The 16,531-nt window shown below is 40.3% G+C and overlaps 1 protein-coding gene across 4 annotated transcripts in view; it reads right to left on the bottom strand.

Annotated features, from left to right (window-relative positions):
- The window catches only part of RAD54L2 (RAD54 like 2), a 111,314-nt gene that overhangs the window by 63,387 nt on the left and 31,396 nt on the right, over window positions 1-16,531 (bottom strand). For all 4 annotated transcript variants that reach the window (XM_047849968.1, XM_047849969.1, XM_047849970.1 and 1 more), the window contains one exon: window positions 876-1,068. In XM_047849968.1, the coding sequence (XP_047705924.1) occupies window positions 876-1,014 (139 nt within the window). In that variant the 5' untranslated portion in view covers window positions 1,015-1,068. The remainder of the gene's footprint in view (window positions 1-875; window positions 1,069-16,531) is intronic.

Genomic DNA, 16,531 nt, shown 5'->3' with positions numbered 1-16,531 from the left:
AAGAAACAGAATTGATGTTCATTCTCCTAGAATCTGGAGAAGAATAGTAGCACATTTTCCTAGTTCTACTAGTGTGGTCTGTTATAAACAACAGACAAAAACTTTATTCCTCAGTTAACAGGAAGCTTGCAAACAACTCCATCCTATGCCATGCAAGGCTGGAATGAACTGAGAAGCTCTATGGCTAGCCAGATGACCTCACAGTGGACTAGAGAAGAAAAAGTCAATGCCACTTCAACAAGTTGGGGGCAAAGGAAGGGTTGAGCCAAATAGGAGTCCAGAGGGGGTCTACCAGCTATGAAGGTGCAGTTCTCTCCCATCAGAAGCAATCTATAGTCACTAGAAATGGTTGGGAGGCAGAGCAGCACCACAGGAGATGCAATAAGCTTTCCGGAGTTGTGTACCTTTCATCTGAGAATCTCTCCCTAGGTAATCCCCTCATGTCCATACAAGCAGAATTGAGCATATAATTTCAGGAAACTCACGGTTACCCCCACAACTGCCTGTAGCCATCTGATGAATCCATGACCCCCAGACCACAAAGTCTTGCCACAAGGACTCTGCTACTGATTTCTCCATGACTCGGGCAAGTATGCTCTACTCTCAAATCTTTGAATCTGAATCCACATGTCTGTCAAAGATGAGTTAAATGCTAAAGGTTCTTCCAGCACTAAAGTGAGGCCTAGATAGAGGAACAACAATTCACTTCCTGAGAAAGAGCATATGAGTTAATTGTTGCTATGCAACCAGTGTCTGCCTTCTCACAATAGATGACCTAAGAAATCCAACTGGAAATACCATGCTCTTCCAGCAAAAAATCCACTAGAAGAAAAGAAAAGAAAAGACAACCCATGTCACTCAGTAGAGCCACTCACCATCCAGTAGGTCTTCCGCGTCATCCCTGCCGTGCTCCTCCACTGCCACTTCCTCCTCCTCCTCCTCCTCTTCCGCATCCTCCAGCTCCACGTCCGGGTCCAGGTCTGGATCGCTCCCTGAGGCGGATTCGTCTGACATGGCTCCCAGAGGTCCTCAGTGGGCATTACCGACTCATGGTACACTGCAGGGGTCCTGAAAGAAAGAAAAGAGGCATCAGAATCACCAAGGGCTTCACTTAGGAACAGGATTCTTTCAAAGAGAAAATGCCAAGGATGAATGCCCTGGAAGGGCAAGCTAACCATACCCGAATCTCCACCTTCCTCACAAGTGCACTAACCCTGAGAAGCTCAAGTTTCTCTTAGCTGCTTGGACATGAAAATATCTTAAAGTGACCAAACACACTCTATGCCTCAGAATTACCATTTGTTCATTCCTTCAACTTCCTGAGCATCAACTCTCTATATTTCTATTTATCCATACATATACAAATACACATTATAGATATATAATCACAGGCACTATACTAGGCTTTGGGGACACAGTAGGAAGCATGTTGGGCAGTGCTAAGAAGCTGGTGCATGCCAGAAAGAGATCACGGAGAAGTTCTCATTGAACAGAGGCCAGAAGAAGAGGGAGACACACAGACATCTGGGGAGAGTGTGTTCTATGGAGAGTGAGCAGCAAGGGCAGAGCCCAGGAGTGAGAATAACTGGGAGTACTCAAGGAACAGGGAGTGAGTGGGTACTGCCTAGAGCAGGGCCAGGTCCTGCCTTGGAGCAGTACCCAGAAGGCAGTCCACTCTCTAACCACCTGAATAGAAGGCTTCCAGCAGGCAGCTGGCTGTTTAGCACACTCCCACTCCTCCCAAGTATGTGGGGAACCTCAAGCTCCCCATGGGCCAGAATGCTCCTGCGCCCATCTCTGCTCTCAGGTTCTGTCCTACCTCTTAGCCCAATTCCAGCTCCATTTCTTCCAAGAAGTCTTGGTCAACTGCCCCAGTCTTCTGGGATCATATTCCTGCTTCTGAACTCCAATAGCCATGCTTGACTATGCTGACCTTCACTGAAGCCTTCACATGGGTTACCTGGCAAAGTGGTTTGCCTTCTGCGGTTTCTCACCTTCAGACCAAACAGTAAATCCCTAAAGGCAGGTATTTAGCTGAGAACTGTTTCTTTGTGGCCTGGAGCTGGAAGCACGTCCTATTTAGATCAATTCATTCACGTTCACTCCCTCATTTGCCAACGTGCTCTATTAACTCTTCTATGTGCCAGGCACTGTGCATGTCTGTCTGTCTCACTCTTTTGCTCTCACTTGGTCTACTTTACTATCAGCTATAAAAGTCATTTCTTCTTGAGGGGGACAAAAACAAGGTAAAGACTGCTCTGAGATAAAGCAAATATAGCAAAATGTTAACATAAAGATTCACTGACCAATTCTTTCCATTTTTCTGTATATTTCAAATTTTTCATAATAAAATGTGGAGGAAGAACACAAAATAAATAATCTTTTATATGACAAACTTCTACAGACAACCACATCCACAATCAGGTTATCCTAAAATTCCTCCCATCTTCCAAAATAAAAACTAAAATACAAGTCTCTAATTATTCAACACAAAAACTATTGCAGAACTGAAATCTCTTATTAAGGTCCAGACACAATTTGAAACAGAATTTTTATGTCCTCCTGAAACAAAATGAAGTAAACTGGATCCTTTAGAGTTCTAGAAAGCTAGAATTTAAGCTCAAGACTGTTTGGTTAAAAGCCACAGGAATTATGAGTGTGTATGTGTCCTGGTGGGTCATGCACTTAGCCTCTCAAGACAATGAAACAAACAAAAAAAATCTATGAAATGATTTAGTAATAAAATTAAAATTTTTGCATTAATAACGCACTTCTAAAACACGCACAAAGTATATTAAGGCACAGGGAAAAAAGGTGTTCCACAAATACAAATTAATATAACTAATGCTGAGTCACCATTCACTGAGTGACAAATGCCAAATTTCTCAGGGAATAACTATCCTATATCTTTAAGTTCATTAGGTTTTGAAAGGAAGTAGTAAATCAATTAGATGTCAGCAGCTTTGGAAATGAAAATTATTCTGAAGATGAGTAATGATGATAACTCAACAGCAGCTACTCTGTATGTGGAAGTCAATGTTTATAATCAGCATAACCCCTCTGGTTCATCCTAGACTGCTTGAGATAAGTGTTTTGCTTACAGTGTGTTTGGTTGATTATGGAGTGGCTTTTAGAATACAATTTTTAATTAGCAAGTACCTTAATGTAATCTGAATGTCTGTCATTTCAGAGAAGAAATTGTGTGGTTGTGGAAGAATGACAATCACTTAAAAGTAAACAATAATAATGAGAAGCCTCCTGTAAACCTAGTTAACAAACATCTTCAAAATAACCTCAGTCCCAAGCTCCTAATAGATAGAAGCAAATATCAATTAAACATCAACAACCAGGGGCGCCTGGGTGGCTCAGTCAGTCAAGCATACGACTTCAGCTCAGGTCATGATCTCACAGTTTGTGAGTTCGAGCCCTGAATCGGGCTCTGTGCTGACACCTCAAAGCCTTCGGATTCTGTATCTCCCTCCCTCTCTCTCTGTCCCTACCCCACTCAAGCTCTGTCTCTCTCTCTCTCTCTTAAAAATAAAAAAAACACTTAAAAAAAAAATCAACAACCACACATACTACTAGAATTTGAGACATTGGTCCAGGCCCCTACTCAAAACATTTTAAGTATAGGACATTTTTAAATAGTACCCAGGCCAGGGGTACCTGGGTGGCTCAGTCAGTTAAGTGTCTGACCTCAGCTCAGGTCATGATCTTGCGGTTTGTGGGTTCAAGCCCCACATTAGGCTCTGTGCTGATAGCTCAGAGCATGGAGCCTACTTCAGATTCTGTGTCTCCCTCTCTCTCTCTGCCCCTCCCCTGCTCGCGCTCTGTCTCTGTCTCTCAAAAATAAATAAATGTTAAAATAAAAAAATAAAATTATTTAAAAATAAAATAGTACCCAGGCCATCAGATGCCCATAACAGAATAAAGTGGAGAGTGATAGATTTCTTAAATCCCACCAAATTTGGTTATTCTCTTTCCCTACCTTGCAAAAGCCACTAAAATTTCTTTACAGAGATGACACAAATGAATTTTCTCCACTCTTCAAAATCATACCAACGACTCAAAGGGCAGGTTTTGCTGTTACTGATCTCCTTCAAAAAAGCAACAGGGATGCCCAGGTGGCTCAGTTGGTTAAGTGTCTGACCCTTGATCTCAGCTCAGGTCATGATCCCACAGTTCAGCCTCTGGGCTTACAGCATGGAGCCTGCTTAGGACTCTCTCTCTCCCTTTCTCTCTGCCCCTCCCCTGCTTATACACATGCATGCGCGCTCTCTCAAAATAAATAAACATCAAAAACCAAAAACAAAAAAAAGCAACAAAGGGAAAATGTCAGAGGAATAGTTAACCTTGGGGGGCAGCAGCACAGTCAATTACATTCTGTCTATAAGGGTATCCACACATACAAACACTTCCATGTGGGCACAGCCTTTCAAACACAGACAGCCTGATTCAAGAAATCAGCTCTCAGTAGAACTGTTAGAGGTGAGGAAAAAGGTGATAAGGAAAAAATGTATCCCCCTCATTTGCTCCTCAGCCCATGTGAAACACTGCCTCAACCTCCAGGGAAGAGGAGCGCTAGGAGAGTGATTATGGGTGTGCTACACCTTAATGAGGACCTGTATTCCTACAAAGCAAATTCTGGGAATCAAATTCTATCTTAATGAAACTAGAGAACTAGCTATTTAAAGAAACTCTAAAAAGAATCACTCTGAAAAGTAAATATCCAATCCCTAAGTAATATGTTAAGGTCTACAGTTTAATATATTGTGTTTGCTAAAAGAGACCAAATATAGTTATGAAGAAACCCACAGCCAATCCCAGGCCAGCCCCTTACAGCCTTGAGAGTAAAGGAAAATTTGGTTCCTCCGCCCTGCTAAGTTCAAAAACAATGTCACCTGTCTATAGAGTGGTGCCTGGCTAAGAATCAGTGAAATTAATCATGCGGACACAGCCCTAAGACACACCCCTGGGGAGGAGAATACACAGGAGAGAAAAACACAAAGACACACACACATACTAGCAAAGCCTTTGTTCACAAAGCAGACCATGCTTGGAGAGTGCACACTAAAATCATAGAACTGTGGGCACATACTGCCTCACCACTGTGGGGCAGCCCATGCATGCAATTTCAGAGGTCCTCGGCAGCATCCTGATGCTATGTTTGATATAAAAGAAACCATTCCAAACTGCCATGTCCTCATTAATTTTGGTAACCTTGAGTTGTATTAAATTTCCTCAAATTATCTCAAAGCAATTCCACAGTGAGTGCCATGTACACTTCTTTTTCCATTAAGAGTATAAACAAAACCATGCATTTATGCTAATTTGCAAGGGGTATGAAGTCTTAAAAACATGAAAACATTCAGTCTAAAACTTTAGGCAACACTTCAAAGAAACACATTAGTCAAGCAATTTATATAATTCAAAGACTTTTTAAAAAAAGAGTTCAGTCCATTTCCAGTACTCACAGGGTATCAACAAGATTCTTCCAGTCTGCTGAGAGATCAACTGTGGATCTCTGAAATTATTTCAAAACACCTTTCCTGGGCAAGACAAAAGCCCAATGCATACATGTAGTCCAAATGCCTTTTAATAACCTTTCAGTCACTTAAGAACACATTTAATACACACAAAGCAGGTACAGAGCTAGAAAGTGACACAGCTTGAAATGTTTTATTAATGAGACTTTTGGCAATGTGGAGCTTAATTAAGACAAAATAAGGAAAAGAAGGTGAACAAAACATTCAGGGCTCTAAGGAGGAAAGCCACAGGAGACAACTCTCCCCAAAAGGCAATGCAGTGGGGCCAGGCCCAGGGACTCAGCACAAAGCACAACAGAGGCATTGGAGCCATGTTTACAGAATCAGTCAAGAAATCTTAATTCCAGGGATGCCTAGGTGGCTCAGTGGTTAAGCGTCTGATTCTTGGGTTTCGGCTCAGGTCATGATCTCATGATGTGTGGGTTTGAGCCCCATATCAGGTTCTGTGCTGACAGTGCAAAGCCTGCTTGGGATTCTCTCTCTCCCTCTCTCTCTGCACCTCCCCCTCTCAAGCTGTCTCTGTCTCTCTTAAAAGAGAAAACAAAACAAAACAAAACAAAACAAAACCCTAAATTCTAGCCATAGCTCTATGGGAAACTAGCTGCGTGACCTTGGTCAAATCAGTTCTCCCTCAGCTTCCATCACCCCTCTTATTCTAGCCAGGAGAGAGATGGACTCTAGTTCATCTTCAAGATCCCTTCCAGATTCTAAGACAGTAGTTCTCAAAGGATGGTCCAGGGACCCCTGGGGTCCTGAAGACACTTTCAAGGGAGCCACAAAGTCAAAATCATACATGGGTTAAAGAACCATCCGAAGTGCAAGACAGACCAATGGATTTTAATGTAATAGAATACAAGAAGTTCCTGGATGTGGTTTCGAATTCCATATTACAATTAACCTTGAAGAAACTACCACTTGTCAGAGTTTAGATACAGTATTAAAGAATACCCACAATTACCTGAAAAGGCTATTAAAACACTTATCCATTTTCCACCTGCCTTCTTCATCTACTTCTACAATACAGTAAATTAACAAAACAATAAGTGACAACAAATTATATGTAGAAGCCGATCTGAGGATCTAGCTATCTCTATTCAATCAGACATTTTCAAATTTTCAAATGTGTCAAACAATTCAACTCTTCTAATTTTTTTCTTTTGGAAAACAATTATTTTTCATTAAAAATTATTTAATACATATTGAATTTATTTTAATTGTTTTTAATGTTTATTTATTTATTTTGAGAGAGAGTGAGAGGAAGGGGCAGAGAGGGAGGGAGAGAGAATCCCAAGAATGCTTCTGTCAGCACAGAGCTCAGTCTCACGAACCATGAGATCATGACCTGAGCTAAAATCAAGAGTTGGTGGACTTCAAGCTGTACTACAAAGCTGTTATCATCAAGACAGTATGGTACTGGCACAAAAACAGACACTCAGATCAATGGAACAGAACAGAGAACCCAGAAATGGACCCACAAACGTATAGCCAACTAATCTTTGACAAAGCAGGAAAGAATATCCGGTGGAATAAAGACAGTCTCTTCAGCAAGTGGTGCTGGGAAAACTGGACAGCGACATGCAGAAGAATGAACCTCGACCACTTTCTTACACCATACACAAAAATAAACTCAAAATGGATGAAAGACCTAAAAGTAAGACAGGAAGCCATCAAAATCCTGAAGGAGAAAGCAGGAAAAAACCTCTTTGATCTCGGCTGCAGCAACTTCTTACTCAACACGTCTCCGGAGGCAAGGGAAACAAAAGCAAAAATGAACTACTGGGACCTCATCAAAAGGAAAACCTTCTGCACAGTGAAGGAAACAATCAGCAGAACTAAAAGGCACCCGACGGAATGGGAAAAGATATTTGCAAAGGACATATCAGATAAAGGGTTAGTATCCAAAATCTATAAAGAACTTATCCAACTCAACACCCAAATAACAAATAATCCAGTGAAGAAATGGGCAAAAGACATGAATAGACACCTCTCCAAAGAAGACATCCAGATGGCCGACTGACACATGAAAAAATGCTCAACATCACTCATCTTCAGGAAAATACAAATCAAAGCCACAATGAGATACCACCTCACACCTGTCAGAATGGCTAACATTAACAACTCGGGCAACAACAGATGTTGGCGAGGATGTGGAGAAAGAGGATCGATCTCTTTTGCACTGCTGGTGGGAATGCAAACTGGTGCAGCCACTCTGGAAAACGTATGGAGATTCCTCAAAAAATTAAAAATAGAACTACCCTACGACCCAGCAATTGCACTACTAGGCATTTATCCAAGGGATACAAGTATGCTGTTTCGAAGGGACACATGCACCCTAATGTTTACAGCAGCACTATCAACAACAGCCAAAGTATGGAAAGAGCCCAAATGTCCATTGATGGATGAATGGATAAAGAAGACGTGGTATATATACACAATGGAGTATTACTCGGCAATTAAAAAGAATGAAATCTTGCCATTTGCAACAATGTGGATGGAACCAGAGGGTATTATGCTAAGCAAAATTAGTCAGAGGAAGACAAATATCATATGACTTCACTCATATGAGGTCTTTAAGACACAGAACAGATGAACACAAGGGAAGGGAAGTAAAAATAATATAAAACAGGGAGGGGGACAAAACGTAAGAGACTCTTAAATAAGGAGAACAAACAGAGGGTTACTAGAGGGGTTGTGGGAGGGGGGATGGGCTAAATGGGTAAGGGGCATTAAGGAATCTACTCCTGAAATCATTGTTGCACTATATGCTAACTAACTTGGATATAAATTTTAAAAAATAAAAAATAAATAAGATAAAATAAAAAATTTAAAAAGAGCTGGACATTTAACTGAGTGAGCTACCCAAGTGCTCCAAGTTTATTACCTTTTAAAGAAATTGATATTTTTAATTTGTTTTAATTTCTAATACAGTGAAGATTAACCATTATAACCCATATAAACAAAAGCTTTTTGGGATCTTCATTAATTTTTAAGAGTATAAAAGGACCCTGAGACCAAATAGTTTGAAATCTATAGTCTTAGAGTCCATATTTGCAGGTATCATAAAGAAAAATTAGCATTTAAAAAAATGTAACAAACAGAATCACATTACATGAACAACAAAAAATATCTGGACAGTTCCATACTGTATTCAGATAAAAAAGTACAAGATTAATCTGATATATTAATGGTATACAGGTTATTTTATAGATGTAATTCAGCATCAAGGGCAAACTTTCTCAGTGACTAAAGTTAATACTACATTTGAAAAGTCAAATTTTTACTTTTACTATAATCCCCAACCTCTTTAAAATGGCCAAGGGCTGAGGTTTCTTGTGTTTGCTCCCTGACTTAGGTTCTTCATCCAAGAGGTCACTGAGCAGCGCATCCCTGCAGGGTCAGTCCCAGGTATTTTGAATAAGTAGGAGTAAAACTCTAGAAGGCCACTGCTGAGAGGAGCAAATTAGAGGCTCATTTAATTCTCCATGGAGTCAGATGGAAAAAAAGGGGGGAGGGAGGGCAGCAAACAATTGAGTTGGTAAGATATGAACTAAAGCAGCAGTGACAGCTTTGGCTGTGAGAAGGCTATGTGACATAGCCAATGTTCCCCAGAGGAATCTGGGCTCTGAAAAATTCTCTCCCTCTCTTCTCTCTCTTCTCTTCTCTTCTCTTCTCTCTCTCTCTCTCTCTCTCTCTCACACACACACACACACACACACACACACACAGACACACACACACATGCCACATGTACATTTTAAACCATCAGTATAATCTAAGGGCAGTAAAAAAATAAAAATAAAAATAGTAAAAATGAAAATAAAAATTAAAATTAAAATTAAAATTAAAAATAAAAGTAAGGTCCCTGGATCTCTGAATACAGAGTAAAAGCAATTCTGGCTAAATATGTTACCATTCAACTTGTGACCCCTGTATCTCTTTCCACACAGCTCTCAATTCTTAAAGTGAGGATGACAGAGATAAGGATCTACATGGTGGGGGCATGTTTGGCCTACTTTCCCTAGGCTTGCTGAGGCCCAAACCAGCCCTGAGTGCAGATCAGCCTAAAAGCAGGTCGGGTTTATCTACTAGACGGTAAGACTGAAGTGGCTTGGAGAGAAGCCAAATCATGGCCAGTGTCTCATCTCTCCAACTCCCTCTATCTACAACCACCTCCACTGTCCCTGACCAGTCTGTTCCCAAAGCCCCAGCCCTCTGAGGCTCTTCCTTTCTCTTAGGAGTTTCTAACTATCACAGAGCCATGGAGCTCAAGGCTGGTTGTCTTCAAACTCAGACAAACACAAGCTGAGCACAGAAGGGATGGTTTGCCCTTCATAGTCCTGCAAACATTCAACACCAACTTTGGGGAAGATCTCTCCATATCTAGTCAACTTATGTACCAGATACAGTCCTGAAAAGCTCTGTGCTAGTAGCATTTCAATAAATCAAAACTTTTAAAAATAAAACTATAGCAGGAACTCTACATGAATCCTTCTATAATGCAAATAGCCACTAATTTGCTGAGTTGATGTTGATTGCTTTAGATTTTCAGTTGTCATTCATTTTTAAATAGTTATAACTACATGGTATACAGGTTGCATACATGTTTTTCCTAAATTGGTATCTACTACCAATTTAACTAAAATTTTAATGGATAACTACTATTTTGTGATATACATGCATATTTTCAAAATATTCTATAGGAAAAATATGATATGCTAATATCACTGTATTTACATGCTTACTCAAGTTTGTTTTTTTTTTTTTAATTTTTTTTTTCAACGTTTACTTATTTTTGGGACAGAGAGAGACAGAGCATGAACGGGGGAGGGGCAGAGAGAGAGGGAGACACAGAATCGGAAACTGGCTCCAGGCTCTGAGCCATCAGCCCAGAGCCTGACGCGGGGCTCAAACTCCCGGACGGCGAGATCGTGACCTGGCTGAAGTCGGACGCTTAACCGACTGCGCCACCCAGGCGCCCCTCAAGTTTTTGATTTAGCTTTGCCAGTAACTTGGGCACTCTGTGTGCTAAGCTAAGCTCCTTAAAGACATAAACGTTTCTATGCTTTTTTTTTTTTTTTAAGTAGGCTCCCCACCGACCGTGGGGCTTGAACTCACGATCCTGAGATCAAGAGTCACATACTCCAGGCTCCTGGGTGGCTCAGTCAGTTAAACATCCGACTTCAGCTCAGGTCATGATCTCACAGTCCATAAGTTTGAGCCCCGCGTCAGGCTCTGTGCTGACAGCTAAGAGCTTGGAGTGTGCTTTAGATTCTTTGTCTCCCTCTCTCTCTGCCCCTCCCCTACTCACACTCTGTCTCTCTCCATCTCTCAAAAATGAATAAATATTAAAAAAAAAAAAATAGAGTCACATGCTCTACCAGCTGAGCCAGCCAGCCAGCCAGGCACACCAATATAAGTAAACTCATCTGGCTCCACTCTTCACAGTTCTAAAGTGAATGGTAAGACTAGTCAGATGCATACTCCTATGGTGCCTTTGGTACAAAACAAAAATATATTTGGTCCTTTTCCCTGGTTCCTGGCAGAGCTCCCAAACCCTTAGAATTTTCTGAGTGACAGGAGTGTCTTCTGCTGTTTACCCTGAGCCCTCTTTTGATCACAGCTGAATCTGTGCCAACAAAGTAACTTAGGGTAGAGCCCCTAGACAGCCTCATGATGGCACTGGTCACCAAAAAGACCAAGTGACTAAAAGACTGGCACTTTCAGCCCTGCCCACCAACCTCCCAAGATGGGGGATGGGGAGCTGGAGAGTAAGTTCTATAAAAACTCTTGAACACTGAGATTCAGAGAGCTTCTGGGTCAGTGAATACACTGAGACGCTGGAAGAATGGCACAACTGGAAAAGGCATTGAACTCCATGCCACTCCTCCCCCATATTTTGCCCTATGCATCTCTTCCACTTAGCTGTTCTGAGCTGTGTCCTTTCAAATAAACCAGTAAACATAAGTATATTCCTGAGTTCTGTGAGTCATTCTTGCAAATTATTGAGCCTAAGGAGGGGGGTCATGGGAGCCCTGATTTATGGTCAGTCAGAAGTATGGATAGCCAAGGACTTACAACTGGCATCTGAAGTAGGGGAAAGTCTTATGGGACTGAGTCCTTAGCCTTAGGTCTCTGCTAACTTGGAATAGTGTCAGAAATGAATTGTTGGACACCCATTTGGTATCTGGAGAATCAGAGAATTGGTTATTGGTACTGGGAAATATCCCGGTGCCATAAAGATTTAAGTGACAAACCATAGTAAAAAGTGCAACAAAAAGTCTGAAGATCTATTATTTCTTGACTTCACATGTGCAAAAATAAACTGTGGTATTTACTTCAATGCAAGAGGTAGCCTGCACCTTTAAACTACTAAATGTCACATTTCCAGTGGACTTAAATTATTAAATGGCACAGGGATTTGTAAATGGGAATCCATACTGCATTTACCTCTCAAATCACAAAAAAGGAAAAGAACCACTGATTAAATATGCATTATTTTCTATATTTCCAACGGATAATAAAAACTGATTATGAGAGTAAAGAAAAACTAGCAGAACCAATGAGGATCATTAGTAATGCAAGCAGTTCAAATTACATATAGAGTCTAACCATCACCTGTTATTAGATACCTCCCTTGGCCAACACACCCTCTTAGACTGCCAAATCTATTAGTAGCTACCAAAATGTAGAAGAATCAAAATGAGTTCCATTCAAATACAATCCCTTTTTTCTCAAGGTGGCAGCACCTTTCTCCAGAATGCCATGAGGAAGTAAGGATCAGAATATGAACTAGAAGACAAGAATCCAGGGGCTAACCGTGTATACCCCACCATATACATAAAATAATTCTTGAAGAATAATTTCAGATTAGAGGAGACTAAATCCAACATGGGATCCTGGATGAGGATCCTGGATCTGGGGAAGAAAACAGCTATAAAAGCCAGAACTGAGAATAGTTGAAGCAATGGAATATGGACTATGGTTTAGAAAATAGTATTATATCAATATTATATTTCCTGATCTTGAGAATTATTTTGTGATTATATAAGAAAATGTCTTTAGGAAATACACCAATGAAGTCTTTAGTGGCAAAAATAAATAAACAACCTTCTAAAAGACAGTGAAAAAGAGAATAAAATTATCTATTCCTAGTTTTCCAAAGATTTAAACACTTACCAAGTATAAAAATACCTTCTTTCAAAGTACAGATTTGAAGGATTACCTAGCTGACTATTCTCTATAGTTAATTAGTAACAAATTAGTATGAAACTTCCTTTCCGTTAAGACACAAAAAACATAGGGTTAAAAAGGCTAATTAAATTAAGCCTCCCAGCATCCTCATGCACAGACAGGATGTCCTCTTGGTAGGGGGTAGGCCTCTCTCCCTCTTCCTCAGGAGCCCAGCAGGAACTGGAATCATCTCTGAGGCAAGTCTCACCTGGGTTCCCTCTGGAAGGCTCTAGGTCTGGTCAATGTCATAAACAAACAGCACCCCACCAGCAGGTAGAAATTGGACTCACCAGCTTGTCCTCCTTCTTTGTGTAGATGTGGCCCAATTCTGAACAATCTTCTAAGGAGACTTATGTAATCTATCTAGATTACATATTTCACTGTTACTTTATGGCCAAGGTTATTCAACCTGTGCCCAGTTTCTTAGGCTCTTACACACACACACACCTCACACACTTCAGCATTAAAGAAATAAGTAGCTTAAGATTCATACCACTGAACCAGTTACTTAAGTAAACGTGCCCTATAAGTCTCTCTCTGGTCTAACACTGGACATGAATATTGACAAAAACAGTGACATCTGAACATTAGCAAAAACAGGTGGAGGAAAAAGAGTGTGTACTTGACCTAAAGCCAATATAGTGAAGTAGAAAAAAAAAGCTTCTTCTTTCAAACTAATACTCCTATAATTCTTTGAGGAAAAGCATATGGAATCTGGACAAAACTCAGGCTACAGATTTTGCAAGTAAGAAGGGAACCTGCAGGGAAACCTCATCTCTGTAAACAGAAAGGATGTAAAAATGGACCTTAACCCTTGGGAAGAAAGGCCATCTCTCAAAGACTGCAACATGGCTTGTGTGGGTACATACACCAAACCATGTACTCATCACTCTTCAGAAAAAGATGCTTATTCCATGGAGGCAAGGCCACAACTTCATTACACCATATTGGAGGTACAAGAGATCAAAATAATCCACATAGTAATCTTATGGCCATGAGATACTATAATGATAGAGGGGATAAAGGTCACGGACTGAGATGAACAAAAAGCTTGAGGAAATACTTCAAAGAAAAAAGTAGCTGATAGTTATTTTGTGGAAATAATGGTCAAAAGAAAAGGCAGAAAGGCTAGCAATTAATTCAGTCCAAAGCCTATGTATGACATAATAAAGACATTCTGCCAGGCATTGTGGAAGTGATACAATATACATGCCTCAAAGAATGATGCAGAGCAAGAAGCCATAAGACTATCTGACTCCAAAACAGAAAGAATCAATAACAGTGTCATTTGGGGACACCAAAGAAGTCTGTAGCATTTAAGTAAATAAAAATACCAAATCAAATCTAATCATAATTTAAAATGATACCCTTAATACAAAAAAAAAAAAAAAGATGTTTCTGTCCCACTAGGAAATTTACAATGTATTTTCTTCCCTAATCACACTAAACATACTTGATCCCTGGTGCCCAAGATACTCATGTACCCTAGTGCAGTTAAGGGTACAGTCTAGGCCTGCACAGTTGCTCTCTAACCAGGGCGAGGCTGCCCTGGAATTAAACCAAGCCTCTGTCGCATCAGCACTCACTATGCCAACCTACAAAAGTTGGCATCCACCATCCAAGAATAATCTAGTTGATTGAGAGTGAAGAATAAAAGTGGAACACCTAGAGACAACTGCCAAATCTCAAGGACACACTCCAGGGCTGGGTTTGGGCAAAGTTAAGGAAGTTCCAATCTTCTGGTCTTTTACTTAACAAGTAGTTATTACTCATTCTTGTGGCTTGTTCTCAAGTGGACATTGCCCCAGCACCATGGGCAAAATACAAATGCATGAAAAACAGAAAGGTAGTAAGTGACAGAAAAAGGACAGGATGAGGAGCTAAGCTTCCCTCCTGCTCACCATACAAGGAGTGCAACTCACTGTCACATCACAGGGAGCTGAATGAAAGGCTCAGCTAAGTCAATGGTGGCACTGGCCTAGTTACAAATGCAGGGCTAGAGCTGCCACTCAGCCAAGCTAATCAAGAAACTACTGAACCCTCCACATCACAAGGAGTTCCGGAATCTCCTAATCATCTCTCCCGTTAAGTAAAGATAAAAACAAAAAACAAACAAAAAACAATAGCTTCCACAACAAACAATTCTGACAAGTGAGCCTCTTCACATTCCAAATGTGCCTGCTCTTAATGAAGTTCATAACATTATTTTTACACTAGTTTGGATATGACATACGAGGCAGGCTTCTATGTATATTTTTGACTTGATATTAGTACTATACAAACTGTAGTTATTTATAAACTCTCTATAATAAATAAAATATTGAAATTATAAGAATAATTACATATTTTGAGCTTGGACAGGCTTCTAAAAAATGCCACTAACATAAAAGTATGGAACGAACTTGTGCCATTTTACAAATGCTGCTTTAGTGTTGCTGTTACCTTGATCAAGAACTATGAAATACATTCCATTTCAAATTTCAGAATTAGTAAAACCCAAGATTAAGTGTGCTATTTTATAGCTTCTCTATGGATTATACTTTTGCTCCCCAAAGTCTCTAAAATTACTATCCGTCAAAGAAATTACTGATAGTAAGTACTTGAATACTGGGTATACAAGAGTCATGAAGGTAGGACAGCACCAGAAGATGCCAGGTTAACAGCTCTAGAAGCTATCTAGTAGAAACCAACAAGATAGCACCACAGTAACAAGGTCCATCTAATAATTTGGACAAGAGCTTCCTGCTTGGCACCTTGGCAGACAGGAGATCTTGCAAATTTTCCCAATGCAAAACATCTAAACATATAGGTAAAATTCTACGTAAATGTATCCATTTTAATTTTTAATTTTTTTAATGTTTATTTTTGAGAGAGAGAGAGAGTAAGCACACACGAGCAAGGGACAGGCAGAGAGAGAGAGAGAGAGAGAGAGAGAGAGAGAGAGAGAGAGAGAGACATAGAATCCGAAGCAGGGTCCAGGCTCGGAGCTGCCAGCACAGAGCCTGACACAGGGCTCGAATCTACAGACTGCAAGATCATGACCTGAGCTGAAGTCGGATGCTAAACCAACTGAGCCACCCAGGCACCCCAATATGCATCCATTTTAAATGCATAACAGTTTTCACCAAAAAAAAGTAACAGAATGGACCAAGGACCAAGAATGAAAAGCAAACTGAAAACACAAATACTCTTGAGAGCTAACACAATGGCAGTCCAAAGAGAAGAGGAGGGTGCCAGTCTTGGGGATGGGTGGAAGTAAGATAAGAAACAATGCCTTGGGGTTCAAAGAAGCTAAAAAGGAAAGACTGCAACCTCTACATAAAGACAGAACATGAAGAGCTATACTCCCAGGAAAGAATGATACAGAAAATAACCAGCAGCATAGAAAACAACATAAAAGCTGTGTCAACCTAGTTTGGAGGAGGGGAAAAAAGTATCTAATCTACATAGTCCAAGAAATTAATCAAAACTAAAGTGGTCCCAGGCAAGTGATACACACTAGTCAGCTAGAAGTAAATGCAAAACATCTCTGGGACACACCCCAATCTGGGCCACATAAGAGTCCCATAGATAAAGCCTTACTGAAGATGCACTCACAATCCAAAAGTACAAACACATGAACAACTAATCAAACAAAAGCAAGAGCCAACAGGAAAGACTAAAACTAGTTTCCTAAAAATTTCTTTAAAAAAAAATTTTTGTTTACATTTATTTATTTTGAGAGACAGAGAGACAGAGCACAAGTGGGGAGAGGC

Source organism: Prionailurus viverrinus, chromosome A2 (assembly GCF_022837055.1).
Source record: "Prionailurus viverrinus isolate Anna chromosome A2, UM_Priviv_1.0, whole genome shotgun sequence".
NCBI lineage: Eukaryota > Metazoa > Chordata > Mammalia > Carnivora > Felidae > Prionailurus > Prionailurus viverrinus.
Note: the sequence above shows the minus strand (reverse complement) of the source record. Positions and strands in the feature narration are given on the sequence as shown.